General features: G+C 34.4%; 1 protein-coding gene across 1 annotated transcript in view; it reads left to right on the plus strand.

Annotated features, from left to right (window-relative positions):
- Window positions 1–387: 387 nt before the first annotated feature.
- The window catches only part of LOC145973223 (fatty acyl-CoA reductase 1-like), a 38,862-nt gene continuing 21,456 nt past the window's right edge, over window positions 388–17,793 (plus strand). Inside the window, 5 exon segments of the mRNA XM_083102465.1 lie at window positions 388–494; window positions 496–595; window positions 927–1,175; window positions 2,143–2,279; window positions 2,491–2,600. Coding sequence (XP_082958591.1) covers window positions 388–494; window positions 496–595; window positions 927–1,175; window positions 2,143–2,279; window positions 2,491–2,600 — 703 coding nt within the window.

Genomic DNA, 17,793 nt, shown 5'->3' on the forward strand with positions numbered 1-17,793 from the left:
TTTTAAATTTAATATGAAAAATATTGTATATATTCTTTGTATAAGTGTGATTTATAACATTGCTTCGTAAAATGTAAACAAGTTACATATTAAATAGAATAAACTACATATCATGATTTTATGCTATTGTGTTGACTTTGATCGATGAAGACATAATTTGCCTGCGTTGTATGTATTTATTCTTTCAGCTTTGACCTGGTGCGTTTCCGATTTATGGATACAATTTCAGTCACGAGTTTAGCTTTATTATGTATATATAATCGAAGTCTCAGATTATTGTTCAGTAATGATCGATTTAAAAAGAACAAAAATTTTTAGATATACGTTCGTATATTTTTTGTTCTTGTTAATACTATTCCGTTTATTTCATTTTCATAACTTTTATAAATGGATAAGAATACAATTCATCCAACGTCGATTCCATCGTTTTACGCTGGACAAAGTATATTTTTGACAGGCGCGACATGATTTATAGGCAAAGTATACATCGAGAAGATTAAGATCTTGCCCGGACGTTCGAGAAATATTTGTATTAATGCGTCCGAAAAAAGGCATAACTATTGACGAAAGACTTGAAAAAATATTAAGTTTATCAGTAAGTTAGATATAGAAAGAAATATTTTTTATAAAACACGTATACGCACCATATTTTTAAAAACATTATTATAATATATTAATAAATAAAATTTGTCTGAATAATTTTTGTTATAACACATCATTCTACTTAAATTAATTTTAATAACTTTGAAAAGAGAGAAGTAAAATTATATAAGATAAAACATTGAGAAACATAAAAAATAATAAATTGTAGGAGGAGTCACATCAAACTATTTTATAATTTTTTACAGTTAAAAATATTTTAGATATTTATGGCAAATTTTTTATAAAAAAAATATTCTATATGTAATATAATTTTTTCATTTTAGTTGTACGACAAATTACGAGAGAAGCAGTCTTTAAATTTTAAGAAATTAATTCCAGTTTTTGGTGATATCAGTCAAGAAAATTTAAATTTATCTGTTGCCGATAGACAAATGCTGATTGAACGAGTGACTATAATAATTCATAACGCAGCAAGTGTGAAATTTAACGACAGCTTAAAATACGCTATCCTTACTAATACTAGATCAACGAGAGATATATGTATTTTAGCCGAAAATATGAAGAATTTAGTAGTAAGTAAATTTAAATTAATTCTATGCATTCGCACATATTCATGAAAAACTCTCATATATTGTTTTATAATGTGTAAATTATCTTCCATAGAGAGATTTTATGCGATATATTAATATACAGGGTGTCTCAGACCACCTGTACACCCCTTTTAAAATGAAAATAAATAGCTTTTATCAAAAATCGCGAACAATTTTTAAGTAAATCGGGTATGCTCCATGAAATGGTGATATTTTCAACTTTTGATTCCGACCGGAAATACGCCATGCAGATCGGAAGTTGAATTTTTTTTATGGAACATACTTTTTATTACAGATTCGAATTGTACGTGAAAAAATAAGAAACTTTTGTATCAAACGTTTTTTCTAAAAGTAACTGTAAATTCAAGCACACACATCCTTGTCATTAGTTGCGCCACAGGAACATTTGAAGTTCATTATTTCATTATTTCATCACAGTTACTTTCAAGGTCAATTTAAAAATTGATAGAGGCACTTTCAGAAAAAACGTTTGATACAAAAGTTTCTTATTTTTTCACGTACAATTCGAACCTGTAATAAAAAGTACCATATTCCCCTAAAAAAATTCAACTTCCGATCCGGATAGCGTATTTCCGGTCGGAATCAAAAGTTGAAAATATCACCATTTCATAGAGTGTACCTGATTTACTTAAAAGTTGTTCGCGATTTTTGATAAAAGCCATTTATTTTCATTTTAAAAGGGGTGTATGGTTGGTCTGGGACACCCTGTATATACTTATTATTATATCTTTATATTTAAAAATACTTTTTATGGGGTATATTTTTCAAAATTGTTTACTTGAAGTATCTTAAAGAAATGTTCTCACATGACAGATTTCTTTATTAATTGTGAACATGCCTCAAATATTTTGCTATAAACTTTTTAATTATAATATTTTAAATAAGGCATAATTTTAATATTAATTGTTTTTCATATCAAAGGCTCTAGTATGTGAGCACAGCATATACACATTTGGATAATCCGTTTATAGAAGAAAAGGTGTATCCACCTGTAGCTGATTGGCGGAAAATGATCAAAGTGGCCGAATTATTGGATGAACATAATCTGAATATCTTTACAGCTAAGTAAATATGACAAATACAAATTGAATATACATATAAATTTTATGAATACATGAAATATTCAAATATAATATATGTAATATAATCAAAAACAAAGTAATTTTCTTACATTTATCATACTGTTTCAATTACTCTTAATCTTTTAATTTGCCATATACATTTGAAATTATATACAGATGTTTAATTTGCCATAAACGTTTGAAATTATGTACAGATGTCTGGATAATATTCCTAATACGTATTTATTCTCGAAAAACTTAGCGGAAAGTGTAATACAGGAATATTCTTCATCATTGTCGTGTGCGATTGTGAGACCATCCATAGGTACGTAGATATTTTTTCCTGTATTAAAAAATATAGAGAAAAAAAACATGAGCTTTTCTTTCTTTCACTAACACCTTTTAAACAAGCTGGAAAAATTTGTCCTCTTTATTTTATATGGAAAGTCTTAACATTTAATATTTGTATTGGTATATTATAATAAAATACAAAATTATGTGTATGTATACCATGAACGTGATATATAAATGGAAATAATACGGAAAAAATATATATACATCTAAAATTTTTAAATCGTACTGTTATAGCCTCACCCGTGAAGCATTACACAGAGTGGTGCTTCATTTAAAACCCTACAATTTTTGTATAAAACATTTTTCTCGAAAATGCGTACTTTTCGAAATATTAAGGAGTTTCAATACTTTTTGTGCACTCCTATAAAGCGCTGTATTTCCTAAACCATAGCGAATACGAAAAAAATTTATTTACATTATGTGTTCTACTCATGCTCCTTTTTCATCTCCTATTCGATTGACCTTACCTTTCCTGACACCTTGTATATATGTATGCACTCAGTCCAAAAAAAGCGGTACACTTAAAATTTGGGAAAAAATCACCAAATTTCAAATAACGATAACTTCGTAAATAATAAAGATAGTGTTGTGTCATGTGCGGCACGAGATGTGGGATATTGCCGGGATAACCCGATAGAGGCCTCGGGACCAATCAATACCTTCTTCCTTTCTTTATTCCTTTTTATCAAATCGTTTATTTTAACAAGATTTGTATACAATTTGGTTCAGTTTTAAATATATCTTATTTCGTAGTCCTCAGGAGTTTCGAGTTTCTTTCTGTCGCCTCTTTCTTCGTTCCGTTAGACTTTAAGGAGATCCTAAAGTCGACTTTTTTACCGACAAGATGCGACGAATCAGTTCGATCATTAATCTTTTTATTGGCTACACAGATCGATAAATCCTTTTCCACAATTAAAGTACTAAGAATAACGAAGTGCGGACCCTATAACTTCATACAAAAAACCAAGAAAAGTTACTTATAATTGTGTTAATTACAGTCGTGTTACCGACTTCTTGCATCACGTCGTAACAATATTGCTTTAATATATAAGTTTTGCAGTTTGTCTATGTAAAAAACACAGCGCTCTCACTTGGGATAACATGAAAGAATAATGCAGAAGTAAAAGAAATGATCTTAGAAGCTTGTATAAAAAGATTAATGATCGAACTGTTTAGTGTACGTGCGTGCGTATACAGTATTGATATCAAAAGAGTAAAACCAAACAAAATTAGTTGACGGATAGCATGACAGATGGCACTGCCATCTAAACTTTTATCGACAAGGACAGACAAAATCGTATTTTCTCTTTCCCTCTTTCATGCGTGTGACAATAATTTATATATATATGCATTATTATTATTACATTCCCTCTCGTATTTTTTCCTTCGTTTTCTCGATCATATGCTCATTCTGTCTCTTTCTAATCTCTCGCTTATTATACAGGGTTTACCAAAAGTGTGGAAACCCCTTAATATTTCGAAAAATACGCATTTAAAAAAAAAATGTTTCATACAAAAGTTATAGGGTTTTATGTGGCGCATTACACAGCAACATTATTATGACCTCGGATAGCGTTGTCAAGGTTATGTAAAGGTTACCTCCAACTTTTTAAATGGAACACCCTATATGCTTTTGCATATTCTTGTAGCTTATCTCGAGAGCTTTCTAAAACACTATAATTATGTTAGTTTTCATTAAGTACTTTCCGAGTTATGAGGCTTGAAATTATTTCTTAATTTTACATAAACCATAAAATATCTAGTAAAATACTCATTTTTCGATTATCTTACCTTAATACTTTTATGTACAAAATAATGAGAGGAATCAATTGGTGTAAAGAGAAAACATAATTGTTTTTAAGAAAAAATATGTAATTTGCAATTAACAATTCCATATTTTTTCTTAAAAACAACTGTATGTTTTTGTATGTCGCTCGAATTATGTGACTATTATTATTGTATTGTATGAAATAAATAATTGAAATAAACTTGTATGTACTTGTTTTATTAAACATGTATAAGCATATTCAATTTTATGATTCTTATAGCTGATAAGTATGTATTTATAATTTATAAGAACTAGTCTATATTTGTCAAAAAAACAAAATTTTCCTACAATAAAATTTGTAAATTTTATTATTATATCATATGTCGAGGTAACTCGTAGTAGTGATTTTATTAATATACATACATATTTGATGTAAATTGATTTTACTAAACTTTATTCTTGGTAAATAGTTGTAAATTGTGATCAATTATCATAAAGATTATTCTACTGTAAATGTAAAAAATATATATAAATTCTATTATATAGATGTATTTATTATAACAAAACAGAGAGAAAGAGAGACAAATATTTTATATTTATTATAGAATAAAAATGCATACATATAAAAAACTATTTTCATATAGAGAAACAAGAATCAAAAAAGTAAAAATGACATGAGCGAATGAAAGAATATAATACCGAGCAAATAAACAGAGACAGAGAGAGACAAAGAGAGTGAGAGAAAGAGAAAGAGAGAGAGAGAGAAACGCAACATGTGTAACCGTGTATGTGTGAAGCATGAATCTAGGCGATATGTAATGAGCGAGAAATTAGAAAGAGACAGAATGAGCATATGATCGAGAAAACGAAAGAAAAAATATGAGAGGGAACACAATAATATAATAATGCGTATATATAAATTATTGTCACACGCATGCAAAAGGGAAAGAAACAATGTGATTTTACGAAATCTCTAACAGTTATTATAAATAAGGAAAGGTCTCTGATTCGAAACGAGAGCGAGAAGGAGTAAGGAGCAAGCGAGGTGACGAGTCATCAAAGAGTTCCGAAATCTCACTCGCCAGGTTCGCTTTTTCTTATCTTCATATGTATACATGTCAACTTATTGTGAAAAATAAAATTTTTATATTTCGCATTTTTTCGATTTGAAAATAATTGCAATGGATTAATAAATAACATGACATAATAACATGACATAATAAATAACATGACATAATAAATAAAATGACACCAAACATGACATAAATCGGATTATTTTTAATTAAATATATAATTAAAATTTAATAATTAATTTGATTAAAAATGATCCGATTTATATCATGTTTGGTATCATTTTAATCGCAAAAATCTCATAAATCCATTGCAATTATTTTCAAATCGAAAAAATGCGAAATATAAAAATTTTATTTTCCACAGTAAGATAACATATATACATATGAAGATAAGAAAAAGTGAGCCTGGCGAGCGAGACTTCGGAACTCTTTTATGTCTCGTCATCTCGCTTGCTCTTTACTCCTTCTCGCTCTCGCTTCGATCGGAGACCTTTCCTTATCTATAACAACTGTTAGGGATTTAAATGTCGTAAAAATTAAAATTTTTATTTCGCACTTTTTCGATTTGAAAATAATTGCAATGAATTAATGAGATTTTTGCGATTAAAATGAGATCAAACACGACATAAATCGGTCAATTTTAATGAAATAAATAATCAAATTTTTTATAACATATTTTATTAAAAATTATCCAATTTATGTCGTATTTGGTGTCATTTTAATCACAAAAATCTCATTAATTAATTAAAATTATTTTCAAACTAATAAAATGCGAATTATGAAAATTTTATTTTCGATTGTAAGATGATATATAATACGTGAAAGATTATAGATAAAAGGAACCTCGCGAGAGACTTCGGAACTCTTTGATGTTATTCATCTCGCTTGCTCCTTAGTCGTTCTCGCTCTCGCTTTTAGCGACTCTTCAACATGGGGGATTTTTCTTTATCTATACATATAAACATCTTATAAAATTAAAATTAAAACTTTTATTTTGCATTTTATCCGTTTACAAATATTTGTAATAAATTAATGAGACTTTTGTGATTAAAATGACATCAAATACGACATAAATCGGGTAATATTTAAAATTATTTTATTATATATTTGTTGCGCGAACAGATACTTGCTGTCGCGCTGCCGGTGCTTACATATGTACACGTAACAAGAAAACAGCGTAAGAACAGTCGACCGTGACGACCGTTACAAGTTACAACGCGTTATAACGTGTCGATTATAGTAATGAAAGTAAAATATATATAGTGCATACTTATTTATTTTATATATAGTGCTCATATAATGTGTAAGTATAATGCCAAACGCTTGTCTCTCTATGGTCAAAGATTACATACTTTATATGTATATATATATATATATATATATATATATATATATATATATTTATAGTAGTTAGTGCCAGAGACGATTTATTCGTGAGCTAGCTGCTTTTAAAAGTATTTGTCTCAGAGGCGATGTATTCGTGTGCTGGTTTTTAAAAATATTTTATACCAGATGCGGTTTGCATGAGCGCTGTGGTAATTAAAAAATATTTGTACCAGAGGCGATCTATTTGTGTGCTGGATTTTAAAAATATTTTATACCAGATGCGGTTTGCATGAGCGCTGTGATAATTAAAAAATATTTATTCTAGAGGCGATCTATTCGTGTGCTGGTTTTTAAAAATATTTTATACCAGATGCGGTTTGCATGAGCGCTGTGGCAATTAAAAAATATTTATCCCAGAGGCGATCTATTCGTGTGCTGGTTTTTAAAAATATTTTATACCAGATGCAGTTTGCATAAACGCTGTGGTAATTAAAAAATATTTGTCCCAGAGGCGATCTATTCATGTGCTGGTTTTTAAAAATATTTTATACCCGATGTGGTTTATATGAGCGCTGTGATAATTAAAAAATATTTATCCCAGAGCCGATCTAAAAAAATCTCAATGTAAAGATTATCTTCGTTAATTAAAATTGGAGAGACGAAAAAGGTATATTACATCTCACAAGAATGGGCGATAGATGGGCCTACTCTATATTCAGAAATTGTAAATTGAAAAAATGAATAAATTCATTATTCTATTCATATTCGCGATGAGATAAATATATAATGTAATGTAAATGTTTGTAAATTGATATTACAAGTATATAAACATTTACATATAAAACAATTATATATATAATATATTTACATATATATAATATATAATATATTTAATATATATATATATATATTTTATACATATATAAAATATATTATATATATGCATGTATATATAAATCAATAAAAATGTGATATTATCTCATTTCAATATATGGTCATGGAAGATTTTCGTGGCGGTCAAGTCCAAGTGCAAGCGAAGGAGGTTCAAAGTCGAATCCCTTTGTTGGCATTTTCGCGTTTCCGGCGAACTCGCGCGTGGTTCGCTAAGGTAGCGGTTTTACGTGGTTCGCGAACATTCTATCGCATTTTAATTATATAAAATTTATTAACGGTAAAATAAAATAAAGTTATAGTCTTTCGGACTATAACATCCCTCCCCCGTTGGAAAGGAGGACGGAAGTTCTAAACGGAGTTTTTCTATCTCCTAAATATACATATATCTATCCCTGTTTTAAATACAATATGTTTCCCGTTTACAATATTTATTATAATCGTTTCTTATCTCTAAATTAAAATTTATTTATTCTAAAATCGTGTACTTTTATTTCTTTTTAATATTGGTCTAGGCATTCCGTATGGTTTGTCAGTTTCGTCTATTATTGTGACAGTTGGTTGTTTAGATTTCTTTTTCTTATATTGGGCAATTATCCATATTATTAATATTATAATAATTATAGTGGTTATTCTACTAGAAGCCATTGGATAAATGAATTCCTTTTGTCTAAAGAAATTATTTTCGTTATTATTTAAATTTTTATTTATTTCTTCTAATTTGTTACTTAATTCTTTTAATTCTAGAGGATTATTTATTACGTTTTTGAATTTTCGTTCGTCATTTGATTCGTCAATGTTTCGGGAAATTGTTATATTGAATTCTGGTAAAAATGTTTCTATATTCGTTCTATATGTAATTGTTTCTGTTTGTATTGTCATGTCTGCAGTTGTCAGTTTACAATTATCGTTTAAGATAATTCGACCTGATTTTGTGAGTGTCCTTTTATACTCAGGATGGTTATCGCAATTTGCTGCTCGGATGCAGTCGAATATAGCCAAGAGTGTGGCTGATGTAACGCAATCCATATAGTGCGGTTCGTTATCGTATAGTCTATGTTACAATGTTCGCGGTAATCTTGTGCTCGTATATACATTTTAATTTCGCATGGTGCATTTATGCTTACATGATATATTGGTTGACTTTTCGCATAAATATTGATTATTATTATTTATACAATCATTTAGGTTTTGTTTTGTTAGGATTACATATATACGCATGTCTTCATTTATTGCAATTAATCTATTATCTACTTTCGTGTACGCAAATTTATTTACATAATTATACGTTGGTAACGATATTACATTCAAAATATCATACATTGGTTGCGCAACTATTGGAAATTTTATTATTGTATATATAGTTATTTTGTCGCAGTACGCGCTTACTTTCATATAATTTTCTATTCTTAACCATTCGTCGTATTTTATTTCGAACGGAAAATACGAACCTCGTGGTAACTGTAAGACGGCTTCTTTCAAATGGGAAATTATTTCATTTGTAACGATGCATCTCAGTGCATCGTTACGATTCCCGGCATAACACCCGCCGGAAGCTACCGCCCGGCAGAACACCCGCCAGGCAGAGGCAGGGGCGCGGTGCGCCCACCTTTTTAATCGTTCTAAACACGGCCCGGAGCCGTTAAGGGCTTGAAACGGCCGAACATCGCCGATCGTAGCCGACATGGCCCGAACCGCCGACCGGCGAAAACCCGCGTTCGGCGCGCAACCCGAACCCCTTCGAGCGGGCCCGACCGCACCGTTTTAAAAAAATCCGTTCGGAAGGGGTGATACCGCCGCGCGCCGACGCGAATAACTAGCCGGTATAAAAAGGGCACATTTCGGCGTCTAATCACCACTTCTCCAGATCCGCTCTAAGCAGTAAGCTTCAGAGAGAACAGAGAAATCCTACCGAACACGACTACCACGAAAGGTGGAGCGAACTCCGTCTTAGCCGAGTGATCTCGATTCCAGAGTACGAGTGCATCCGCCTAATCCTGCAGCTGGGCCATCCCGGAAGGTGGAGCTCAGAACCGCCCCGAGTCGAGTATTCTCGACCCAGCTGCAACGCGAATTCCATCCTTCGCGACGCGATCCAGTTTCGCGCGTTGCAAATACCACCGAGCGCACCGCATTCGTTTATCGCGGCCTCCGCCGCCGTTGTTAAAAAACCACCGTCTAAATAAAACCGGACGCATAATTTAAATCGGAACATCTGGGAAACTAATATTTCCACGAAAGCGACCGTCGATCACGCGAAACCGGAGATTCTCGGAACGCCGAGATTCCTCGCGGAAAAAGCGCCGCAAAAACGCGTGCAGCACACTGACCTAGATTCGCGCGTTATAAACACGAACACGTGTTCGAAATAAAGACCGTATTTCGATACTCTCGAAACTGCGTTTACCACGTTACTCTGTCATCGCGTCAATTATAATTTAGCGCAATTAATATCCGCACGACACACACACACACACACACACATACACTCTGTACATTTATTCAAATACAAATAAAGACATCCAATTACACACATCGCGTATTTTTTTTAAAGGACCTTGCACCGGCGATCTATCCGTAGCTGCGAAAAACGCCCGAAAACGACCGTTACACATTTATTGGTGTTAATAGCGGATGCATTATGCTTTTACGTATGTATGTGAGGTATTCTAAAATGTCTTTCGCGTCTCTGATTAGATCTGTTATCATTGCTATAATTACAGTGAAATGTTCGTCTATTTCTTCTCGCGTCGTATATTCTCTAATATAGTGATTTATTAATTTACCATTGTAATCTAATATGTTTTCTAATTTATTTAAATGAATTATGGTAGTGTTTAGGACTTTTATTTGATTTTTCGCGACGTGTTTTAGTGTTTGCTGATTATTTTGTAATAGTTGAATTTGTTCGTTTATTAGTTTTCTATCATTCGCGTCCATAATTCCAAATAAAGTTTTAGTTATTGAGCCTACTCCATCTATCAGACCTCTGCGTCTGTCTGATGATGTTTTATACAGATTATATATTAACTTTATTATTTTAGCTAGTGTATTAGAATCATTGTTGATAATGTTTTTTAAATTTTCGCACGTTCGTTTAACGTTATTTTCGGATCTTATATTTTTATACATTTCGTTCGTTTGTTGAACATATTTATTTATTTGCCAGGTCCTATCATTTAGCTCAGTTATATCTAATTTGATGACTAATTTCCAGGTCCTCTTGATTTGATATAAATATCCGATTTTTTCGTAGTATATCCCTGGGTTGTGCTTGAATTCTTCGATCTCAACCGGAAGACGGTTCTCGTCTTGCTTGGTGAGAACGGGGTTGTCCCTAGTGTTAGCAATCTGCAATAATACATATTAGGTATCATATTATGCACTCTGCGAGTGTCATATTTATTCGTTTCTTGCTAACTTTATCAGTATGGGATTGGCTTTAATTTTTCTCGACTAGCTTTGCTATACTTTATATTCGTTTGCGAGCTTCAGTCTCTCGCTGTCCGTTCAGTAAAGAACAAGTTCCTTTTGCTCAACTTTTGTTCATTTGACAATGTCCGATGTAAGTTATCCTTCCTCGTCGGGGGAAGTCGTTAGTGATCAGAATATTGTGCCTGGTGCGCGAGACGTCTTATGTGGCCCGCCTCTGCCGCGCGACCGTTTCAAGCGGGCATGTCTGCGCGTATACGCGAACAACCCGTTATCTTTACGCGTTGTTGTGAACATGGTTACGGGTGAACGCGTTGTGCACGAAGTAATGCCCTACCCGAGAGATACCCTGCACTGGTTTTGGGACTTCCTTGAGATTTTCCAAGCGCAGGAGGCCCAGGAGTTTGCTGCCTTACGGGGACGTCGTCGCTACCAGCGACTCTTGATGCTCGGGGTGGCTATCGTCTGCCTGTGGTGCCTCTTCCTAGGCTGCGGGAGAGGATGCCTCCCATTGGTTGTGGTCGTGGTCGCTCGCCCGGGTAAGTGCATTTTATTCTATATTCAATATTCTATAAATAGCTTTAATTTGTTCACGTGCATGCATATCGCTTTTCTTCCTCTTTTTATAGTATAGTTAACATTGGAGTTTTTCTCTAAAATTGTATACGGTCCTGTCCAGAGTGATTCTAGTTTCTTTGATCTTCCACGTCGTAGTTTCGTCATATACTAATACTTTATCTCCTACTTTAAATTGTGTTTCCTTTGTGCTTTTGTCGTATTGTTTTTTAGCCTTAAATTTTTCCTCTTTTATGTGTTCTTTCGCGAGTTGATTTGTCGCTCTTAATCTTTCTTTTAATTCCTGTGCGTAATCGTCGTAATTATACGTCGGTTTAGGCGGTTTTGTCAATCTGTCGGGATTTCGGCTTGATGTCCGTACACCAATTCGAAGGGTGTATATCTTGTAGCGGTATGCGGCGTTGTATTATATGTAAACATCGCGAACGGTATCCATTCATCCCAGTCCGTTTGATCTTCGTTTATATAATGTCGTAGATACTCGGCTAATGTGCGATGCGATCGTTCTAACGCGCCGTTGCTTTCCGGGTGATACGCGGTTGTTTGAATTTTGTTTATTTTTAATAGTTTACAAGTATTTTTAAATATCTCGCTCATGAAATTAGTTCCTTGATCCGTTAGAATTTTTTCCGGTATTCCGTGTTCAAGTATTATTTTGATAACAAATTCTTTACTACTTGTATTCGCTTCTTGATTCGGAATCGGTATTGCCTTGCTAAATTTAGTTAGATTATCTTGGAAAGTTAATAAATATTTATTTCTATTAGTAGTAATAGTTAGCGGTCCGACAATGTCTAACGCGCATTTTTCAAACGGTTTATTAGGCGTATACGTAATTATTAACGGTACTTTATTTTTTCGCGATAATTTATTTTTTTGACAAGATTCGCATCTTGCAATATATCGTTCGACGTATTTTGTTAAGCCTTTCCAATTATGCTGAAGTCGGAAGTCTTCTTATTGTCCGTTCTATTCCTTGATGCCCTCCTATAGGTGCATCATGATATTCGGAGAGTATTTGCTTTTTCTCCTCTTCTGTATGTTTTTGCTTGTTCGTTGGTTGCTTCGTCTTCTTGTTCTTCTTCTTCGTCTTCGTCTTCTTCTTCTATTATTAAGACTTCATGGTTATTATTTTCATTTGAAGGTCCCGATATCGCGTTGCGACTTAATGCGTCGGCGTTCGCGTTTGCTCGTCCGGCCTTATGTATAATTTCATAGTCGTATTCTTCTAGTTTTAATCTCCATCGGATTAGTCTTGATCCGGGGTCGTTTACGTTAAACAACCATATTAGAGGTTTGTGATCGGTCACAATTTTAAATTTCGTTCCATATACATATGGTCTAAAATGTTTTACGGCCCACACGATTGCTAATAATTCCTCTTCAGTGGTATTATAATTTTGCTTCGCCTTTGTTAATATTCTGCTGGCGTAAGCAATCGGTCGGTCGTTGCCTACCTTTCCTTGTGATAGCACTGCTCCGATCGCATAGTCGGAGGCATCGGTGGTCACTATAAATTCTTGCGTGGTCAGGGTACTTCAACACTGGGGCAGTCATTAATTTTTCCTTTAGTAGTTCAAATGCTGCTTGCTGTTCCGTTGTCCATTCGAACTTCTCCGATTTTTTTGTTAATTTTGTTAACGGTTTAGCTATTTTTGAAAAGTTTTCAATAAATTTCCTGTAGTATCCTGCGAGTCCTATGAAGGATTGGATATCCTTTACCTTTTTTGGCGTTGGAAATTCTTTTATCGCAGTTAACTTTGACGGGTCTGGCAATATTCCGTTTTCTGAAATAATATGTCCTAAATAAATTACTTCTTTGCGTAGAAATTCGCATTTATCCGGCTGTAATTTTAAATTAGTTTTTCGCAGTCTTTGTAGTACTTCCTTTAAACGTTTATTATGATCTTATAAGCTCGATCCGTATATTACGATGTCATCGAGATAGACCAGGCATCTAAGTCCTTGTATTCCTGTTAAGACCGAATTCATCAGTCGTTGAAATGTTGCTGGCGCATTTTTTAATCAGAACGGCATTCGATTGAATTCGTAATGTCCGTAGGGAGTTGAAAAAGCTGTTTTATTTTTATCCCTCTCAGCCATTGGGATTTGGTGATATCCTGATGCTAAATCTAACGTGATGAAATATTTCGCATTTCCCAGCTGATCTAGGATATCGGTTATATTAGGCAATGGAAATGAATCGCCTATCGTTAATTCATTTAGCTTCCGAAAATCTATTACTACTCGGAGCTTCGGTTTTCCAGATGCGTCTGCTTTTTTCGGCACTATTAATAACAGTGCGTTCCATTGACTTGTGCTAGTTCGAATAATTTCGTCTTTTAGCATTTCTTGAATTTGTTTATTTATCTCTGACTTATGTTTCTCGGGTAAACGATACGGCTTCACGTTCACCGGCGCGGTGTCGGCACGCGTGTTTATCTCATGCTCTACCGTCGCGGTGCATGTCAGTGGTTCTCCTTCTAAATGGAATATATCGCTGAATTCTTCGCAGATTTTTAAGAGTGTCTGCCCCTCTTCCTTATTTAAGTGTTGAGTTCGCAGTAGTTGTCAAATGCGCTGGACTCGCGGAGTGTTGGTTTTAATCTTCGTCCTTGATTTTATTGTATTTATTTCGGTAGTGCTAATTTTGTCTTCCATGTCCTCTAATGTGACGATGGGGGTTGCTATCTCGATGGTTTCATCGGTCGTATTTATTACGCTCACGGGATGTGAAAAATTTTTTGGTTCTACTAGACAGCTTCCAATATAAACTCCTGGTGTGGTTTTTTCTGTTCGGACTATCCCTATCCGATTTCGATTAGTCGCAGCTTTTGTTATTGTCTCACTACGCGGATTTAAACTTATTTTATTGCAAGGATGGAGTTTTAATGTGCTGTCTTTTATTTTTATTTCGTTAGTTTCATAATCGCATTTAGCTGTTTGTTTTTTAAGGAAGTCTAATCCTAGAACTCCTTCGTGTTCTATGGCGATATCGTCTTTTATTACGTAAAATGCATGTTTAATTTTGTGTTTTTTAATTTTTATCGTAGCGTACATTTTGCCTAATGTATATATTTTATGTCTGCTTATTCCTATAAGTGCTATCTTCTTCTCGTATATTAATGTGTCGTCCTTTAAATGTTTTAATTTTATTAAGGAAATTGTTGATCCGGAATCGTATAACATGTTTATTTTTTCTCCTTTTACTTCGCGAATTGGTAGTGTAACTTGTAGTAATTCGTCCTTTGATGGTGCATGCATATTTTTAACATGCGTTACGCGATACTCTAGGGCAGGTCGCGGTTGCTTCTTCGTTTCTTCCTGTTCCTCTTCGCTATTGCTTGCAGAGTCGGCGCTCTTTTTCCGCTGTCGATGTGAAGTCTTTTGTTCACACGTATTATCCTTGTAATTATTTCTGTTATTTTGTTTATTATTTTTAATATTAATTTTTGGTCGTCCATTTAAATTCCAGCATTCGTCGCGGCTGTGTCCGGATTTTTTACAATATTTGCAAAATTTATTTACAGTATTTATTCGCGTAGATTTTTCCGGTTTTGGTAGTGTATATTTATTACTGCTACGGCAATCGCGTCCGTAGTGTCCAAATTTTCCGCATTTATAACACTGTATGTTTGTATCTCAAGTTGGTCGCGTGTGTTTAGCGTCGAATTTATTTTTATTAGAGAAGTCGGGTGCTCGTGACAGACAGTCCGATAAGCTTCTCTTCCGCGCTCGCGCCATTTATCACTTCTTGGAGCGTAGTATATCGTTGTGATCGCACGAGAATTTTTAATTCATCGCGTAATCCGATTTGAAAGTTTATTAGAGCTTGTTTTTTAATTGTTTCTTGTATCGCTTGTTTGAATGAAGGAGGTCGTTCTTCTCCTTCCACCATAGATTCATATAGTTTCATAGCTAGTGTATCGACACGTTGCCCGAATGTATGTGCGGTTTCGCTTGATTTTTGTTTTAGCGAGTTAAACTCTTTGCAAATGAATCGTGCTTTGTTTTGCTTGATAGCTCGTTTCGAGTTGTTATTTTAAATCTTCGAACGTTTGTATATTTCGCGGCTCGAAGTCTTGCATAGCTTTACCTTTTAATTTAGTATATACAGGGTGTCCCATGGGATTGTGTTGAAACTGTAGAGTTGGTACGCTCCTCCGTGACTTCAGATAGGGTCTTACAGTTAACGATCGACTATTTGAAGGTTCACAATTTTATTTTGACTGTGGTAGAAGCAAGTTCGAGCACGTTAAAATGAATAATTTAACTACGGAAGAAAAGGTTTACCTCATTGAGTGCTTCTTTTCTAGAGAAAAAATATATAACAGTGCTTCTAAGGGGTTTCGTTCTAAGTACGGAACGCAAAAAGTTACGAGCGAAACGACACTTAAGAGGTTAGAATTGATCATTTATTTAAATTTATGCGTTACATTACTTCATTTTTCGACAATAAATCTCCATTAAAATCTATTTTTGTGTTGTTTTTGAATTATCGATAATTTCATGCAATATGGAACAATTCAAGACCGTAGACATGATCTGTCAGGCCCGTCTGCATCTATTGCCGTAGAAAAAAATATTGACAAGGTTAAGAATTATTTCGAACAAAATTCAAATGCATCCATTCGGAAAGGTGCTCAAGCGCTTAAAATATCGAAAACAACGTTGCAGGATTTTAAAACATTTCCTGAATATGCATCCGTATAAAATAACCTCGCATCAATTGCTAACCGAACGCGCTATGGCAAAACGAGTCGAATTTTGCAAAACAATAAATGGAATGTTTGAGGATGGAGAACTATGCAAACATTCTGTTCAATTCAATTTATACCCATTTAAAATTGCAGACTTTCCTTTTTTCAACGCAGCTTTAGCCATGTCAATAACTACATGCATTCGCAAATGACAGCTGATTGGTTTCAACACAATCCTATAGGACATCCTGTAGAATTGCTTGCATCAGCGATTCTTCGTCCGCGGGATTAATATTTTGTACCGCGTATGTGCATGCATTTAAAAATTCTTGCAATTTTTGTCGCGATGATCCGTCAAATTCGGGAATCATTGATCGCGCTTCTCTTAATGGTAGATAGTGCGGGGCTGCGCTACGTCTGTTTCTAATATCGCGTTCGGTGCGTCCGTACGTCACATCGTGTGGGACATCATTTATATTTGCTCGTGGCTCGTTAAAATTTCCTTGATTGATATGTACGTTTCGCACTTGTTCGCGTAAATCTCTTATTTCGTCTTGCATTTCTCGAAAACTATGTACGCGAGTTCAGCTAATAATATATTACTAGTGCTTTTGACCGGGCGACCGGCGTCTTCATAATTCGCGGCTGCATTTGGTCCGGCCTGTTGCTCTCGCAAGCATTCGATTTCTCTATCGACGGCTTCGTTATCCATACTTCTTTCGGGATTTGGCTCAAAGAGACTAATATCAACGGATATCGGCGAATAATTTCTCCTGACAGTAACTCGACTAACGCTTTGTCGGACCTGTTCTAAATTATCGTTATCGTCTTGTTCGCGCGCTTCGGAAGATTTGGAACTCGAATATTGATTCTCTAAATTTCTTCGCACGCTATTTCGTATATCGCGAGTAGCTTCTTCCGCAACTTGGAGCGGTGTTACAAGACCTAATCTATTTATTAATCGTGCTGGCACGCTCAAAAATCGCGGGCTATTAAATCGAACTTGGTTTAACGGTTCCGACATTTAAATTAAATTTCGACACAGTAGTAGTACGGTGAATCGCATGGTCGCTTATCGACTGCTGACGCTGCTAGTAGATACGGGTCGTTGTCCGTCGGTGATGCGCTGTCCGTCGGCGATGCGTTGCCCTGGCGAAGGTCGTGGATCGACGTTGGTCCTTGGGCGCTGGTGCTCCTTTTCAGATACAGCTGCTTGACCGTGATCCCTTATCACTTGTTGGCTTTATGTATTACGTGCTGTGGTCTGCTTGAGTCCGTCTGCTTTAATATAGCAGTTGCTCCGTCCACTTTATTAATTTTTATTTTTTCTTTTTGTTGCAGATGTTAAAGGTCTAGGAGAATTTTTCTTCGGCGGTTCCCAATCTCGGCCATCCCACC

Source organism: Camponotus vicinus, unplaced genomic scaffold, assembly GCF_025532165.1.
Source record: "Camponotus vicinus isolate PSW18456_S1 unplaced genomic scaffold, iyCamVici1.0 SCAF_6, whole genome shotgun sequence".
Taxonomy (NCBI): Eukaryota; Metazoa; Arthropoda; class Insecta; order Hymenoptera; family Formicidae; genus Camponotus; species Camponotus vicinus.